The sequence below is a fragment of the Lonchura striata genome, chromosome 16, assembly GCF_046129695.1.
Source record: "Lonchura striata isolate bLonStr1 chromosome 16, bLonStr1.mat, whole genome shotgun sequence".
Classification (NCBI taxonomy): Eukaryota; Metazoa; Chordata; class Aves; order Passeriformes; family Estrildidae; genus Lonchura; species Lonchura striata.
In genome coordinates this window covers 10,897,936-10,916,852 of record NC_134618.1, presented here as the reverse complement: position 1 = coordinate 10,916,852, position 18,917 = coordinate 10,897,936, and the positions used below count along the sequence as shown (strand labels likewise).

Sequence of the window (18,917 nt, the reverse complement as noted above, 5' to 3'; positions counted from 1 at the left end):
TGTTTTTTTTTCTGAGCTGGCTTTTCCCCTGTTTAGCAGGGCAAATGCTTTCACCAAGGGACCACAGAATTACCCAAGACAACAAAACAGGCACAGCAGAAATTCTTGGCAGCACAAAGGTACAGGGGGACAGCAATCCCCTTGAGGTCAGCCAACCCTAAAACTAGCTTAGCTCAGCCCCAAAACCCCACCCTTACAGGCTGTATTCTCTAAATACTAAAAGTAGTTCAACCTGATATTAATAATAGATAAGCATAGATTTCCTTTCAGAAGCATTTTTCTTTTGAAGTCACTCTACTCTTGCTTCAAGATCAGAAGATGCTTCTAGGCCAACTTTTCTTTCTAAAATATGTAAATACAAATTACTGAATATGAAAAGAAAGCTGAGTTTAATTTAACATTTTAAGTCTCTTACCCAAATACATTAATACTTCCATTAATAATAGAAAGTGTTAAAAATATGCATATCCATGCATATTTAAGAAGTGCAGAAATTTTTTTTGCCAGCTAATGTGGAAATTAAAAAAGGAGATACTGGCCACACTGTAGTAGTGTGTGTTTCAGAGAGGACTATGAACAGATTAGCACAGATAGAGGAAATACTATCCAACATAACATGTGCCTTCACCAGCATCAGTTACCCATTACTATTCAGGAATTCTGGTGAATCACCATTCTGATTTCAGTGTTACAGCTACACACTACCACATTATCACATCTTAACATCACAGTCCCCTTCCAACATGGAAAACAGTAACGTTGAAGTAATGTGGGACAAATACAATGCTGTGCAGTGCCAAGCACTGTAAGTAAAAATGCACAATCTTGTATTGTGCTGCTGGCTTAGGGACAGTGGGGCCATCAATGCCTTAAAATTTTCTTACTCTGCTTTCAGCTTTTTAACAAAATGATTGCATCTGATTTCTTTTCTGCACAGCAAATAATGAGGAAGGGTGACCAGAATCAGCTTTGTGTAGTAATACCACCATTATAAATACAGATATCACTCTTCCAAAACAAAGCGCCACAAGCTTTTTCTTTACACTGCATCAAACCAACAAAATACTGTCAAACAGAAACAATTTTTTTTCCTCCCTTCTCATTATCTATGCTGCACAGCAAAATCTCACAGATAAGTAATTTCGGGAAAGCTCAGTCATAATTTTCTCTCTGTGGAGCATTTGTATGTGCAAAACTGGAGAAAAAAATGCAGAACTTAGGTAGTACCATGGCTGAAATCAAACAAATTTTCTCTGGATGTTTGCATTTGAAAGCCTTTGCTTCTAGTACATTATATTTATAGCATGCATTAACACGAATTTTACAGAGTGTTTACAGAGTGGAAGTCTGCAAATTCTGAATTTCTTTTGTACGCTTTCATGGCAAGATTCAGGTCACAAAAAATTTTAGCACCCCCTGAGGAAGAGAATGATCCAGCAATAACATGTGGGGAGACCAGGGACAGCAGCTGATAGCACATTGTGTATCCACTGAAAATGCAGAACAACAGCCACTTTTCAAGTGGGAGTCTCGGGAAGGAAATCAGGGCTCCCCCTCAACACTATATAGGAGGTGAAAGGAACAGATCACCATGCCAACTATGCACAGCATAGCTAAGTGTCACATTAGAGATATCATGTCTTTAGCTGAAGCCCTTCATTCACTACAGAGCAAAGAAAGGGCAGCAAAAGAGCAGCAGATTTTGCTTGCCTGCAGCAAAAAGAGAAAATTCTGAAATTGAAATGTGTAGATGCAATAGCTTTCCACAAGTAAGATCTTTTAAGCCACACAACAGAAGTAAGATGTGCCTTTTAACTTGAGGCATTTATGGTTTTGCCCAATACAACTGTAGTGTATTACTAGACAGAATTATACAAAGGACTGGATGGAAAGGGACTGGATGGTCCCAGGACTAATTTCTGTGACAGCTCAGCTCACTTCTGATTGAGCCAAGCATACAGACAACACTGACAGGAATTGAAAAATACTTTATCTTTAAGCAACTCTTTGGATGACCAGCACAGGAGAGTGGCTTGCTTAGACTGCTGATGGAAAATGGGTGGAACAAGTGGGAGGCCATACACATTGGGAAGCAGGATAACCTGAAGTACTGCAGCCACTGCTCAGATTTGGTTCTGTGGTCACTTCAGCACGTTTAGGATGACTCCCAGCAGCTCTGTAGAGTGTAAGGCAAAGTTTAAACTACTGACAGGAAAAGAGCAAATACTCTGTCAACTTCTTTTCCTCGTCAGTCAGGAGAGGACTCTTTCTCCCAGCCATCTCAAGGAGTATGTCTGGATGAAAAGGAAAGCAGGGACACTTCATCTCCCACTGGTGCATGAGTCCCAGTAGTCCCTGTGAACAACTGGACTAACCAGACATGTCCTGCTGCCAATTTAGACTTCTTTCAGCTCCAGGATCCAAGCAACTCAGACCAAGGATGGGACAACTCCTCCTGAAAGCAGAGGTCATTTCATCACAATCTGCATGAGGAAGAGGCAAACAAAAACACCAATTCCTTCAGCTTTTGAAATGGTATGAGAAGGAAAAAAGAATAAGACTGTAGCAACGTGTTTCAACTTTACCCTTACAGAAGGACTGTGTTTCCCCAGTCACCCTGAGTTACTGGAAAGAGGAAGTGGTTGGCTGGCAGGTACCTACATTTTTTCCTAAGATAGATCTTGGAAAATAGACTTGAAAAGCAAACACACCAGAGTAGTAGCAGACATTCCTGTCAGATCCATTTCGAGGAGCAGCATGGAAAATTGACAGGAATGTCACAGAGCAGCTGCAGGGGGGTCCTGGAGCCCAGACCCTGTGGTCAGTCACCAGCAATACCCCCAAATCCTGCTCAACATTCAGACACAGCTCATCAGACCTACCATGTTCCCAGCAAAACAGCTGGGCTCAGACAGGCTTTCTGTCACAAATTTCCAGTAACATCTACTCTTGGCAATAGGGGATCTGCTCACAGCACTGTGCTCATTAGTGAAGAGCGTTAGCCATTACTTAGGATTGCCGGCTGTTTCTAAAGCACACAATCCAATTTTCAGAAAAAGCAAGGCAAAGTTGATTTTTCCCCTTCCCCCATCCCTGCCTGACACAGCTCTGGAGTTAGATTTCAGAACAGTATTTATTGCAGAAGCTTTCTATTTATTCATTTTCCAAGATCGGTTGCACGCTGAAGGAGGTGGAGCAACTGCTGGATTTGAAAGCAATCTTCCTTCCCTGAGGAATGTCCCAAAGGCAGCTACAAAGTGCCACACAGGACTGCTCATCTATCAAGTAACTGCTTGAGCAGCATTTATATTCACCCAAAACAAGACAGATTCCAGGATGCACAACTCTGTGCACAATGTGAAGCCTGATGTTGTGTAAGCCTTTGAAATTCCTGCAGTCTCCTCCTGAAAAAGTAACTGTGGTACTTTCTATGGAAACCACTGAGCTGCAATACTTGGAGAGAAATGCACTACAGCTAATACAGCACCTTGCTGCTTGGCTATCTTAGGTTTGAAATGCTCCAGTTTCTTACTATTACATCAGCAGGCTCATTGGTCACATTGCCTGAAGTCTGAGAGGGCACAGAGAGAGTCAGGAATTTACTAAGATTTGTTGGTGAAGGAATAGCAAAGCTTCATTTAAGACTGCAAAACATTTTCAGATTCATCAGAAAAGAGTACACAAAGCTTTTGTGAATTGTTGGTTGCCATCACACCATGAAACAATTAGCTTGACAGGTCACTAATTCAAATATAAAAGAGCTTTTTATCTGGCCCACTGATAACAAGTCTGTTGGATGGATCCACTTACCGTAAGGTCAAACCCCTGGTCTCTCATTCTTTGCTTGGCAAAAGCCCATCAGCAGTCATACCAAATCTGCTTCACCATATTTCCAAAATAGAGCACATTCAACATCTGCTGAAATTCTTCTAAGTACAGACATAAGTTATATGTTACAAAAATAAAGGTTTTTCATACTCCTGGCATTCTGATCAAAAACTCATTTGAATAAATACATTCTTCCTATTTAAACTTTCCCCAACGGTTTCAACTAAATCTGCTGAAATATTACATTGCCCTTTCTAAGCTGTTTTCTTTGCCCCTTACTGGCAAAATCACTGCATTCCTTCCAGAGATCAGTGAAAAATAATCACTGCATTCCTTCCAGAGATCAGTGAAAAATAATCTGAACACATAATCTTTTGTACTTTATTTTGAAGTAACTTAGTCATTTTTCTCAGCTAAGTACCTAAAAATAAAAAAATCATATCCATACAACTTCAAAGATCTAAGCAATTTAGTTTTACTGCTCTCAGTGTCTCTGAGATTCAGCATTTTCACTGAAAATGTAAGCAACTAACTGGGATTCAACCCTCAATCTTGTTTTTAAGTCCACCAACTCCCACTGGTCCTATCAGTGAACATTTTTTCTAAGATTTCCAGTTCATCCTGTCATGCTCAAAGACTAAATATTTCTGTTGACTATGAAACATCTAAGGAGGACTAAGTGTTTTAGTTCTGGGACCGCTCAACACGGCACAAAAGGTAACAATAAAAGATATCACTTCCTAAATGGGTAAAACCTAGAGCAAATCCTGATTTTTCACCTGCACATACCAGTTCCATTTACAGCATAGTCAGATGTAGACTCTGCTAAACACCTTTCCAAAGAGGTAGTGCCTTCAGAGCAGTGTTCTACCTGGCACAAGCTTTCATTATACAAAGACAAACTTTGTGTAAGACTGAAAAAAATCTGACTCCTATTAACATACTTGCAATTATCCTAAATTTGCCTTAGGGCAGCCAGAAATACCAAGTTATAACTTCTGTTAAACAGTCTGTAGCAACAGTGTCTGCAGCTCCAGTGACACAGTTCACATACTGAACAGGGGGAAAACTTACTAATGCAGTTCAGAAATTCTTCTGTGTATCACAGACATGGACAATGCAGCAGTGAGTACAAACCACCTGGAGAACACCATTCACAGGTAAACTCTTTATTGTTTAAATGATTTCCTGAACACTGAAAGAAGTGGTTGGTAATAAAGGAAGTGGCACTATTAAGCCTAGACTTTTGTCCCCAAATAATTCTGACATACATCTGCACAGACAGCAGTCTACAGTCCACTTGAAAATCATACCAAAACTACTTCTAAAAGATTCTTGAATCATAGCATCTATTCTACCTTTTTAAAACGTCTTAATAAAGTGGACCTTGAAACTTTATTGAAGCATCTGAAGCTCAACCAGAACACCTAAGTGCCATACTCAACTGCCCCTGCAGATGTTTAACCAGGATCTCCAAATGTCCAGAAGCTGTTTCTGAAAAATTACATTGCGGTCCTTTAAAGAAAGAAGTTAAACAAAAATAAATTATACCAGTTTTTAATCAGGCTATTAAATTCCATTAGATCCGACTGCAAGTATTTTATCATCAAGTTCACAACTGGTAAGACAACTGGAAGAATTTAATTTTTCTTTTTTTGAATTCTTCCATTCTTTGTACCTCAAAGCAGTGTCTTAACATACACTAAAGAACCTCAAAGCATAATTAATTACAAACTAACAATGAAAGTCCAGCCATTCTGTGTTACCTTAGCTAAGAACTTACGAGAATATAACCTTATCATAAATTTTCCATTTTAAATGCCAAATTGGTTGCTAATGAAATCTAGAAATATTTTATACTGATTTAATGATGATGTACATGCTTCACTAAATCCTGCAGCATGCCACTTCGCACGGCACACATAATATGCTTGTACTAAATAGATGACATATTTTCCATTAGAAATAGCACCAATGGAAAATGACAACTTATACAGACCCACAGAATATAATCACAACATTGTTCACTAATGTCTGCCACCACTGTTAACTCTATCCCAGAAAGTCTCGAGAGGAAGCTAGATATAGTAGCAGAAGCTGATGAACTTCCAGCTGTAAGGGGGTGGAAATGAAAGGAAGCAGACTGATTAGTTGAATAGATTTATTGTATGCACATATTCTATGCTAAAACCCTGTATCTACTTCAACATACATTTTTTTGAGTCATTTGACTGTTCACAATTCAAATACAGGAAAATGCTATCAGACTAACATGTGTTTGTTCAGCAGGAAACCCTTTCTTCAAAATGTAAAATGAGGTAGTGAAAAGCCAAAACTTTGCTAGAATTGTTGTACTATTATTTCTCCAATGTGAGAAGGACCTTTTGATGTTCTCCCATCACATTACAAAATCAGATCTCCTAAGCCCATATGAGCTCCAGAGAAAAACACAATACAGTAATAGTTGCAGGGCAGTGTTCTCTCCCTCTCCAAGATACAAGACATTATCATACTACTTTCTTCAACTTAGCTGGCAGATTTTATTCTCAAGCCACAAATATTTTCTTAATACTCCTTATAATGTGTCATGAATACAGCCAAAACATCCTAAAGCAAATCTGTAAGCCAAGTTTCTTATTCTAGTTGCTGTATTTTCATGGTCTTTGACACTGGCAGAGTCTACATAAAACCAATTTTGCAAAATGCTCTGGAAGTTGATCTGCACTTCAAAAAAACAATTAACTGAGAGATTCCTTTAGGCTCTTCACAATTCACATAAAGATCATAGCCTTTAAAAATAGGGAGAAAAGAACTCTGACTACCATTCTTACTAAACAAGAATAAAATGTAGTACTGGTTATTTAATCCCTGCAAATGTCAAAAAAAAGGGTAAAGCAAATTATTTGCATGGTGTTAATTTAAAATATTGTATGCAAAAGAAGGACATCACAGATACTTTGCATTGCAGTTGGTTTATATTAAAACTGTTCTGCCTTTAAAGCACAGCTTTTGTCCACATTTCACTTCCATTCTGAAGCCAGAAATCAGCTCCTACTTGCTCAGGAAGGAAAATAAGTTGGTGTTGCTGTTCTGTTCTAGTACTGAGGGGCAAAGTGCCAGGCTATCCCACAGCCAACAGACCCACCATAAATTGTCATCCTTTCTTTTTCCTCAAAAAAAAAAAAAAAAAAAAAAATTAACAACCAATTAAGGCACAGAGAAAGAAATGCAGAATCCAGGTTATGTTTGAGACTGTAATAATGTTTTAAAATTCATGTCACTGTCAGTATTGATGGCTATAACTTACAGTATTTGAAGTATCTTTCAGTCAATCAGGACTTATAATTTGTATACTATTGTTATTAAAGTTCTTAAATTTCTTAAGATTAGTGTAATTACGAACTGATTGAGTAATGACAGTCAAAATTAAAGGCTTGGAGTAACAGTAAATGAACTCTGAAATTCAGGCAGCTATTTGATGGACTTCTTTGGCAAGTTAAGTTCAGAATGAAGATTTGGAAAGAAAGTAGATACCTAAAAAACAGAGTTGGAAACACCAAATATGCCAAAGGTAAATCAAATTCTATAGAAAAATATTAGGCATCTCCCCTTCTTACATCCTCAGGATCTGTAAAACAAAAACTAGCAAAACACAGCATTAGTGAAATTAATAAAACCAAACCTGTTAATCTACTCCATGTTGTAGCATTACATACTGCACCAATACTGTAAAGAGACTAAAACCTTGTACTGTGAATGAGAAAACAGCATCTTCTTCCATTAAGTAATTTGAAAGAACAGGCACCTTCCCATTCCAACCAGTTCACTTCATTTCTGTTTAAAAAATTAACCAAAAACTCTTAGATGACTTAAAGTCTACAGCAAAATCTGAAGGCGTTTAAGTATTTCAGGATGGGATTTATGGCAGAGCTCTGAAATGGATACTCCTAGTTCCTGTTGCTTTTACTGGAATACTTTTATGGAGAGTCACTTTTTTCCCACCCTACCCTTTTCCTTTACTGAATTGCCACACAATAACTTAGATCTGACCATCACCGGACATCTGAACAACAATAAAAAAAAGTTACAGCTGGATCCTGTATTAGTCCCAGCTGCGCAGGATCTTTGGCTGCCTTCAGAGAACAAGACAACCAATAGGAAAACAGTAGGAGAATTTCTTTTAGCAGCTTACCTCCAAATAAACTGTTTCTTCATATGCTACTACAACAAACTATTTTACTACTCAATGTAAAATATGTTGTTCTTCCTATTTTTCACCTCATTTCTTAAAAAAAAAAAAATTTAAAAAATTAAAACTTCCTTCTTCAAAAACTTTACTACAAAATGCCAGAAAATAATCATCTCCATATGCTCTTTCAAGTCTAACATACCACAACGGATTGATCTGCCAAGTCCACCCACCCACAGGCTCTATAAACTTGAGAGTATTATTTGTATTTAATTTGGATTACCAATTTCACCCAACCTTTCCCCTTCATAAAACATGCTACTTTTCTAGGCTTAATATTCAGGTAGAAGACACAAAAGGAAAATAAATAAGTTTTTAGCCAAACAAGAACAATAATATAATGCATACTCTCTTTACTTTGAATATCAGTGAATTCACAGCAGAAAGACTTAAACCAGTCCTTTTTTTATGTTTGCTCTTATAAAATATCACCTAATCTTTTAAAACATTCATGTGATACTATGTCATTTATTGGTACAAGACCAAGACTAAACACTGCAGTCTTTCCAGCTTACATTGCACAAAATGAGAGTGAAGAAAGTTACATGTATTCTTATTTAAAAAAAAAAAAATCACTGGGAGACTGGGAGTGGGGAAGCTTCCGCTCAGATATTTAAAAAAAGAAAGTTACTATATTTAATGCACAGAAATCCACTTCCTATAGCCAAAAAAATAATCAAATCCATATGCTCCATTCATCTATCCTTGCTAAAACATGTACAGCAAACTGAAATGTCAGCTGCCTAGAAAGGCTGATCACACATAATACACAGAATACAGACTTAAGATTCAGCCTGAGATTCCCACAGTTCTGAGATTACAGAATTAATCAGCAACATCTACACAAAGAATAAACTACTCCCATATACCTGGAACTTCTTAATCTCTCCCTTCTGTGACTGCAAAAGTTTTCCTAGACACAAGAGCCAATTCCCTAAACTCTGACTAGCCTTGACTACCAGTTTCAACCTCCACTCAGAAAATGGTTAATCTGCAAACTACAAATCAGGGATGATAGCAGCACAAATGATAAGAGATGGTGGGAACATGAGCACAGATACTCTCCCTGTCCCCAGATGAATGTTGGATGCTGCTTTAAAATACTGCTACATAATGCGATAATTTTAATGACTAAAAGGGTATAGTAGGTCAAACAGAATAGCAGAAGAGGAAGTAAAATAAGTCTATAAAGTAACACAGTTGCTTTTGAGTCTATGAACATATACTTCCATAATAAGGACTACTCATTTATGTATTTTCATGACAAATACCAAACGCAAAGCGTGTTTTCACCAATTAGTATATACCAGGTTTACAAATACAAGATTATAGCAAGGATCATTTCAGCCCAATAAAGGCTCTTGAAGGCAAACAAAGGCTTGTTTTGTGTGGGTACCAAGCAGAACCTTTTCAGTTAAAAGAAAAACCATTTAAAAAATTGAACCAAAAATATGAAAAACGTAAAGGAAGAAGCACAAAGCAGTAGAGAGGTGTCCATTCACCTACCCCACGCAGTCAAGTCCAGAGATGTATTCACAGACCTGCTGCAATGGATCATCAGCAGACAGGGTTTGCACACAGCAGCTCCTGCCTGGATCAGAGCCAGAGGAGCACTGCACCTGTACAGGAGAGGGGCCAGGTCCTTCTGGTATCTCAACAAAGACTGAGAATGGTCCTGTGCAGGACCCACCTCTGTACTGCATACATGAGGAGTTTCAGGGTCAGAAAATGTATCTAACTTGCAAAGTTCTTCCCCAGGAATGGAGTTTCTCCTTAAAAGAACCACCACCTCTTCTTATGGCCGCTGTGGTTTAACCTCAACTTCCTGGGAAAACAACTTTCCTCCACATCCCCTGGCTGGGCAGCTACAACGCTGGAACAAAAACATGCAGCAGCTTTACAAATTCAAAAATTTCATCTGCAAGTGGTCGAAGTTGTACTCAGAGTACACGGCCTGGTGGGAAAATTCCTCCTCAGTGCAACAGAATGACTGGGCAGGAAGTTCATTAGGACAAATTTACTTGAGTAAGAAAGACAAAAAAGAAAAAAAACTTACTTGGAATCTGACTGCTGAATATAAGAAACACTGCCTCAAACAACCATAATTCCTTATTTTTTAGTAACTAATGCAACTACAAATACCCCTTTTGAGAATACCCCCTCCTTTGTAAGTAAGGCAATGGGATTTGTTTATGTCAGAATTTGACTCTGCAGACAACACTGTGAGCTAAACAAGGACCTTATTAAGGAACATATCTACAGTACATGAAAGCAAAAATGTAACAGCAAATAGACTCTTGAATACTTGGAATTCAACAAGAAAACAGCATCAATGGTATTTTGCAATATGAATCAGATATTAAAACAAAAAATTAAAATCTGCATTCTAGAAATTACACTAATGAGGCAGTTGTACAAAAACCTTAGAGGTGACTCATGAAGAGATTACATCTCACAGCTCCTCTCAGAGAAAACAGTGTGAGGCAGTTCCCTTATGTGCATATGCTAATTTTTTCAGCCTTTTTTTGTGCATGTGTGTGTGTGAGAACAAGAGTGAACACAAGAGACATTGGCCACATTTGTTTTCCTACCCATCAGCTCCTTCTGCCAAAGTACACCTTGCACAGCACTCAATTTCCATCTAATTTGACTAAACAGAAGATGTTCCTATAAACTGTGTGAGAACAAGCAGCTGGATAGAAGAGCCACCAAAACTAATTCCCACAGTAACTTTTAGCTTCTTCCTTACCCTGAGATTGGCAAACTCACAGTTCATAATTTTCACACAGCTTTTTTGTTTTGTTCAGACACTCAACACATTTCATCTAAAAAAATCAACACGGATTTCTCCTTTTTTTATTAAGCACTTACATTAAAAAATCCAACCAACCCCTTGGGCATGACAGCAAAAGCTAGATCTGAATTCAGATTCAACTTTCACAAATTGACAGATCTTAGATTCTTTTTGAAGAATTTTCTTCTGGAATTCAGAAGAATTGTTAGTAAAATCAATAAAATCTATCCTCATTGAGACAATTTCCATTATGCTGCTAAATAACAGAATCAGTTTCAATTCTTCTACACACATGGCATAAGACAACTATTTATTTTTATAATAAACACCTGAAAATGAGGCTAATCACAAAAACCACACTAAGAATGCCAAGCTGTTGAAAAATTAAATCAAAACACCCTCAAATCCTAGATGAGATTATGATTTAGATTTCCCAAGGTTCCCATGCAACATTTCCTGTTAACTCTGTGCGAACCTACTGAATTTGTCAAACACATTTTTTTTTCCCTAGGAAATACTAGATAACATTAGTGTTTGACTTTCAACATGTCAACTTTGAAAACCTACCCACTTATACCTATTTAAAAGCACATATCAGAAATTCAATGAAATTGTGGAAGCAGCTATTTTATTTTCTTTAAATAAAACTTTGCATTAGCAAATAATGTGCTTAAAGAACCTCAGAAAGCAATGAAATAAATGTGGCACAGATGTTCACAAAAAAAAAAAAAAAGGAAGAGAGAGAACAAGAATGTTTTTACTTCATAGCAACCAAATAGGTCAAGCCATTTCCTTCTTCAGGCAAATCTCAGAGGACCAAAAAACACATGGTTTTCTACCAGATTTTGTACGTCTATCCCACTAAGAGGAAACACTGCAGTCCAAAAAAATTTGCAATACTAAGTTTTCCCATGAAGTTGTTGAAATTAAGAGGAAGTCATACGCAATTAAAAACCATTTACTAGATGTTAAAATTATACAAATGGCTAAATAAATAGACCCTTACTACCTCATTGATACACCTTTCCTGTACAAAATACTGCTCTAAAAGAATGTACAGTGAAGAAGTCAGAAATGCCAACAGCGCATCTGTTCACACAACTTCTCTTTTGCTTCTATAAAATAAAGTAAAACACCACATGTTCTTCACTTCTCTGGGATCCCTGCCTCACAGCTCTATACACTGACAGGTTTTCCTAACAATCCAACTGCTAAGGATTTATTTTTATCCTCTGTGAATGAAGCACATGGTCATTAGGTCCAAGCTCCTCACTAAAATTAGTGCAATCCTTTCATACATGCTTAAGTACTTGTGAACTGCAGGGAGACAAAGTGAACAAGAAATCATTAACTATCACATTACTTTAAAAAGAAGGAAAAAAATCCATACAAATTCACTCAATCGCCACAAAATGCTAACCTGTGTGCTGGCTGGTCCCATGCAGAAGTCTACAGAAAATGTGATCCCATAACCACATTAAATTTATTTGTGCATTCAAATGGGAAAATTAACATTGCATAGGAGAATATATAAGTATGTCAATACTCTTGCATTGCCCTTTCACTGCCATTTTTATTGCAACTTCTCTACAGACTATTTTCTAAGAAGCAATAAATTACATTATCTCACTATTTACTTGTCAATAACCACTCGGGATGCCAGCATGTGTCCAAAGACATCAAAAAGAGGAAGTGGGTGGAAACAACATTAAGAGCTGTTTCAGACTCATTAAGCTTAAGATGACAATTACGCAATCTTAAGATGTCAAACAAGCCAACATTTTAGCTGGGACAGATGGCACTGGATCCAGAGCACACAGAGTATATGCTGTGAGTCATCAGTTTTAATACGATAGTTCCACTTTTATTTGCAAATTTGGTTATCCAGAAACAAGATGTAGAGAGGAAGAGAGCATTAAAGCAAGCACAGGGTCCTGCATATCTTCACCATAAAGTTGTAAGTAGAAAGATCATCTTCCAAATGAAAAAACAAGTAAGACGGGAGGAGAAGATAACTTCTTCAAAGAAGTAAAAAAAAAAAAAAAAAAAAACCAAAAAAAACAAACCAAGATTTCAAAAAGAAATATATAGTAAACAGTACTAGAGGCAGCTGGAAGTACAAAGAAGAAGAAGAGAATGTACTGAGTACAAGGGGTCAGGACAAGTGTGGAAAGGACCTAGGATAAACCTCGAGGAGATACTCTGAATTCAGAGAGTGACTGCAAACAGCTCAATGACTTCCATCAAGGAAGAGATGAGTGGTAGTTCAAATGTTAGCCTTGGAGTCAAAGATGGGGTGTATAAAGAATCAGAATAAACCATTTTTGCATTGGGAGGGAAAAGAATGGGGCAGAAGATTGCAGCAGGTAGGATGGAGCCACAGTTTAAGGGAAACATTTTAAAGCTTTTCAAACTTTTACTGGACTAGGAAAAGAGATTTATAGGGCAAAGAGATTGCAAGCAGAATCATAGAATGGTTTTGGTTGAAAGGGACCTTAAAGCTCTTTTCATTCTACTCCCCTGCCATGGCCAGGGACACCTTCCACTATTCCAGGTTGTTCCAAGCCCTGTCCAACCTGGCCTTGGATGCTGCCAGGGATGGGACAGCCACAGTTTCTCTAGGAAATCTGTGCCAGTGTCTCACCACACTCATAATGAAAAATCTCTTCTTAAAATCTTATCTAAATCCACCCTCTTTCAATTTAAAGCCATCAACCCTTGTCCTATAACCACACAACCTTGTACAAGGAAGAAAATGGAGGAAAGCGTTTTGTTTTTTTTTTTTTTTTCATTTTCCCTTGAAAAAACATTCAAAATCCTGAAAAGAAAGAAGGGGAAGCAATAAATATGATGGGATTGAAAAAAGTAATGTGAACTGCAGAATATATCTTGAAAATCACTGTGTTGTCTCACCTTCTGCATCCCTTCAATTGGTAAAAGCTCTTGGAACTCCAGTGATATTAAGAGATTGCAATATCCATTTGGTAAGTGGCCCACAGGGAGCCCACTTTCATGTGGCTATTACTGTGATTCCCAGCTGTTCTGCAAAATACACTCAGTTCCTGCCTGTAAATCCTACAGCTTTCTTTCCCAGCTGCAACAGTACAGACAGATGCTGTTACAGGCACACTGTTCCCCTAAATCCACAGTGTGCTTACACTGCTGAGCATGTCACCAAATACCATTATATAACAATACATCAAGTTTGGCAACCAACCACCTCTGGAGACTCTGTCAGCAAAAACTGCACATTTTCTTCCAAGTCACAGCTAAGAATACCAAACATAAGGCTAAGAAAAACTTAACAAGTTACTGCAATTAACAAGCACATTTTCTGATACAAAAAATAACTAATATGTACAACACAATTGATAATGCTTTATTATGACCTTTTTACTGCACTGATAACAGATTAAATGGGTTTGGGTTAAAAATTAAGATCCTACTGAGCTGACGGATAATCCAAAGAAATACGAGATTAGTTTAGCATGAAAAAATATCTATTTAGCAAACAAGAGACTTAGCATGCAGTTCTGCTGGCCGGCAAAATAACACAAAAAAGTAAGTTACATAAACAAACTATCTCTGTATCTGCTCTTTTTTACTCCCTAGAACCAAGCGGAGTGGTCAATCCAACACTTATGTGCATTTTTGTATTCTTGGGATTTCCCCAAAGTGCTATCTAAAATGACAAGCCCTCCTCTGAAGGACTTTTGGGACAACTTTTAAATAAAACTACTGGTACAAGTTATCCACTTTGATGAGTAGGGAGTGGAACATATTTAATGTTCTTCTGAACTAAAACACCTTTGATTATAATAAAAGAAACTCATAAAATAAGAAAACATGCACAATTAGTCTTAAATGCAATGCAAATGTCTATATCCATGAGGAGATCTCATGGCCTCTGGTATCTTTAAGGTTTACCTTTGAAAGGTATTACAATGTGGAAAGAAGAGATGGGCCTGCTCATATGAATATATATTTTTCATCAATTTTGAAACTTTTTTCTAAGAAAAATCTGTGTCATTTGTTACATTTAACAGCTTTTACAATAAGTAGGTAACTGTCTTGCCTTGCAGAAGAACAGAAGTCATCGTGCTAAGTCTGGCTTGGCAGCAAATCCACTCTCCCGAGCCCTCTGTGCGACGATCTGGTCTCTTGGTGTCTCTCCTAATGAAGGACTGTCTTCATTCTGTCCTCATCACAGCCCCAACGTGCTACCTGGCACCATCACTGGCAAGCACAGCCAGCAACTAACAGAGCTTGGCAACCCAACTGCTCTATCCCACAAGAGCTTCGACATTCAGAAATAAAGCACAGAGTTTGGGGAACAGTAGGGAAACCTCAATGCCATAATTAGTGCTATAATTTGGTCTATTTGTCAAGTAGAAGCAGGACTTCAACCTTCTGGCATGTCGGTTTAGAGCCCTTTGTAAAGACAGTGTAAAACAAACATACAGAAGCTGGTAAGTACCCAATCCTGCAGTCTTTTTCTGGAGGAATGGCACAGAATTGAATTGGGGGCACTGAAGAGCAGAGTCAAATTCAGAAAACAAACAGGAGCTCTATCCTGTGCCTGCAGCACTGACTTGTTTATACATTTTGACCTTTCACAGAGGATCACTCGCTCACTGTGTGACCACACCAAGAGCACTATTGAACGCGAGGGTCCTGGCCACTGGCACTGCCACCACCTGACTGTGAGCCTGTGAGAAAAGCCTCTCAAATCACACAAGATGTAGTTTTAAACCAAGTGGGGAGAGGGAGGAGGAGAAATTTCCTGCACTAAGCAAACCACAGAGATATTTTAATCAGGACACAAAAGAAAGTTGAGCCAAACACCAACTGACTCGGATCATATCACATCAATAATCCATGCACAGAGCCTCTGCTGAAGTCAATGGGAGGCTTGTGTGGAAGTGGATTGTATAATATAAATGCACGGCCCTGTTTAGGGCTCCACATACAAAAGAAAATGAGGTACTGAGAACAATTCCTTTAATTAGCACTTCTCTTCCACCGAGTGATTCTAAAATAATAAATTCTAACTTTACACAGTTCTGTTTTCATTCACAGTTTTTAACAGAGGTGGTAAAACAACTGACCCCATTTGACAAATAAGAGAACTGAAGCATAGGATGCAAATCAAACTGAAGAGCAGCGCAGCAGGCAGAGCTGAACTGGGAATAGCAGCTTACCTTCTGAATCACACTTTAATGTCCTAGATATTTACATGCTTATCTAGTTCAAGTCTCTAATTAGGGTGACTCTGTGCAGCCCTTAAATAATTTTGCATACTTCCTAAAGTACCTGTGCAGAGTGATAAGCTGTAAGAGCTTCCCATTCAATAATATCAAGTTTATGAGGATTAAGAATGTCCTGCAGAAGTTCAAAACACTGGGCTGCCCTGGTCAGGCTCCAAAGGGAGTCTCATTGCTCAGATATCACAAGTCTCATTACTCAACAGCAATAAAGACTTTTAAAACAGGCTGTCAAATCCATACGTATCCTGTCATCAAAGAAAAAAAAGGGGGGGAAACCCAAACAAAATAACAACTTGCCAATTCATTAGCTAGAAATTACCTAACTAATCCTGGTGTTCCAAAATGACAGCAATCCCTAAGAAAAAGCAAGACTGGGTCTCTATTCAAGAATAAAGTGCAATACTTACAAGAAGTCAGAGTAAAATGTCATATACACCAATTACAAAACAAAATTCCAGTCTTACTTGTCTGTGATTGTTTTACAACAATACACTGTACTGTAGTTTACCCCCAAAAAGCAATATGTTTATTAAAGTGATATCAGCTTCTCTTGCATGCTAGAGGTATAAATCAGGCTTCACATATAGAATCAGCATTCAGCTAAACACAGACGGTGTCGTCCCCAGGTCCTGACTATCTGTCGCCCTATGCAAATCCAACTTTGAAATGCTTAACATCTTATGGAAGATTAATTCAGCAATATGTCCACTTTCTAGTTTACATTTCGCACATGATTAAGTACTATATTACACACGGTAAGTGCAAATAACAAGCATGTTCATTTCCCTCAACTACAGATGCAAGTCCATAATACTGTGAAAATAACATATTTTGAGTTAAATGAGCTTTCTGCTCTTTGCAATTACAGTGTTCAACTGCTTTGAATAATAACTTTTCAAGACTGACTCGCTTTGTCTTTTGCTTTCCTTTTTCAGTTTTGTTTTAAGAGTTAAGTCTATCACTGTCAAAACAAGCAGAAATGCCTGCTGAGAAATGGCCACATTTCCAACCCACTGCTTGAAGAATTATTTTTCTGATTCATCATAGTATTATTTTTTCAAGTTGTCAAAACAAACACCACACCCTCTTGATTTCCGAGTTCTGGGTAATTATATTTAGAATTAACAAGTAGCACGCAACTATTAATCATACAATGCTTAGCCCTTAGTTTACCTATTTAGAGATCAGCCAACGCATTCAAAGGCCGCCTGTTTAGCATTTGGTTTAAGATATACCCTCGTCGCTCCGTTCTGCACCACCACGGCACAGACACACTGAATACAGGGCAGGCCATGCAGTCGGTCCCTCTGCCCCAGGGCAGGATCAGCTCCTGCTCAGCCACCATTATCGCTGATGATACACAAGAACTGGTTATTTCAGGCAGCAGCTTTACACACGCACTCACAAAACACATTATAAATTAAAGGAGGGAAGCGTGTGGCACGTCTGCAGTGCCTTAAACTGGGGCAGCGCACAAGCCTGTCTCCAAAAGATAAAATAATACAAATAAAAGCTTCCCCAACATGCGAGTCTGGATTTTCTAAAAGTAGTATCCAGCAAGGTTAACGCCGCTGCCTTTGGAAACAGTTCACCTTGTTTAAACTGGCTGAACCACCCCGTGATTATCACCGAGCCTCCATTAAGATGACACACACAAACAGAGCTCAATTACTCTTTTCTCCTCTCCTACACTGCCAGACGCGTACTTTTTCACATTTTGCCCCTTCCCCTCTGGCAGCGGAGGAGCAGCTGCAGCAGCGAGCACGGGGCTGTCACGGCGGCGGGGCCAGGACACGCCTGCCCTGCCTGCCTGCCCCGCCGCCCCCGGGAGCGCCCGGACCGCCGCGCCCCCGCCAGACCCTGCCCGGGCGCGGGACAGAGCCCCCATTGTGGCCCGCCCGGGCACTGCTCGGTAGCGCCGGCACGGCGGCTCGGCTCGGCTCGGGGGCGCCGGGCAGGACGGGGCAGCACCGGCGGCAGGGGCCGCGGCAGCTCGCAGGGGCTCCGGCCGTCCTGCCGCCCGCAGCGCGGGCTGAGGGGCCGCGCTCCCCCCCGCACGAGCCCCGCACTCACCGCCGCCACCTCCGCCACCCTCTTCGTCCATGTTGGGACCGCGGGCAGGGCGCTCCGCGGCGGCCGCGGCTCAGGGAGGCCCGGGGCTCGTTCCACCGGCTCGGCGCCTCGCGGCCGCTCCTGCTCCTTCTCTTTCTCCTTCTTCTCTTCTTCTTCCTCCTCCGCTGCTACTACCTCCGCCGCTGCGCTCCGCAGCCCCGTCCCTCCCAGCCCAGCCTCAGCCCCGGCGGCCGCCACCGCCTCGGCCCAGCCGCCCGCCCCTCTCATGTGACCCGCGGAGGGGAGGCGGCCCCGCCCGGCCCCTCCGCCGCCGCGGGGTCGCGGCCAGCGCCGCGCCGCCCGCTCCCCTCAGCGCCGCGCCGCCCGCTCCCTCAGCGCCGCGCCGCCCGCTCCCCTCAGCGCCGCGCCGCCCGCTCCCCTCAGCGCCGCGCCGCCCGCTCCCCTCAGCGCCGCGCCGCCCGATCCCTCAGCGCCGCGCCGCCCGCTCCCCTCAGCGCCGCGCCGCCCGCTCCCCTCAGCGCCGCGCCGCCCGCTCCCTCAGCGCCGCGCCGCCCGCTCCCCTCAGCGCCGCGCTGCCCGATCCCTCAGCGCCGCGCCGCCCGCTCCCTCAGCGCCGCGCCGCCCGCTCCCCTCAGCGCCGCGCCGCCCGCTCCCCTCAGCGCCGCGCCGCCCGCTCCCCTCAGCGCCGCGCCGCCCGATCCCTCAG

The 18,917-nt window shown here is 40.6% G+C and overlaps 1 protein-coding gene across 3 annotated transcripts in view; it reads right to left on the bottom strand.

The window, feature by feature from the left end:
• The window catches only part of CYTH3 (cytohesin 3), a 48,832-nt gene extending 30,368 nt beyond the window's left edge, over positions 1-18,464 (bottom strand). For 2 of the 3 annotated variants that reach the window (XM_031506165.2, XM_031506166.2), the window contains exon 1: positions 18,212-18,464. In XM_031506165.2, coding sequence (XP_031362025.1) covers positions 18,212-18,242 — 31 coding nt within the window. In that variant the 5' untranslated portion in view covers positions 18,243-18,464. Of the gene's footprint in view, positions 1-17,311; positions 17,984-18,211 lie in introns of those variants that run through there. The other variant, XM_021539757.3, reaches the window with a different exon arrangement.
• Between the last annotated feature and the right edge of the window lie 453 nt (positions 18,465-18,917).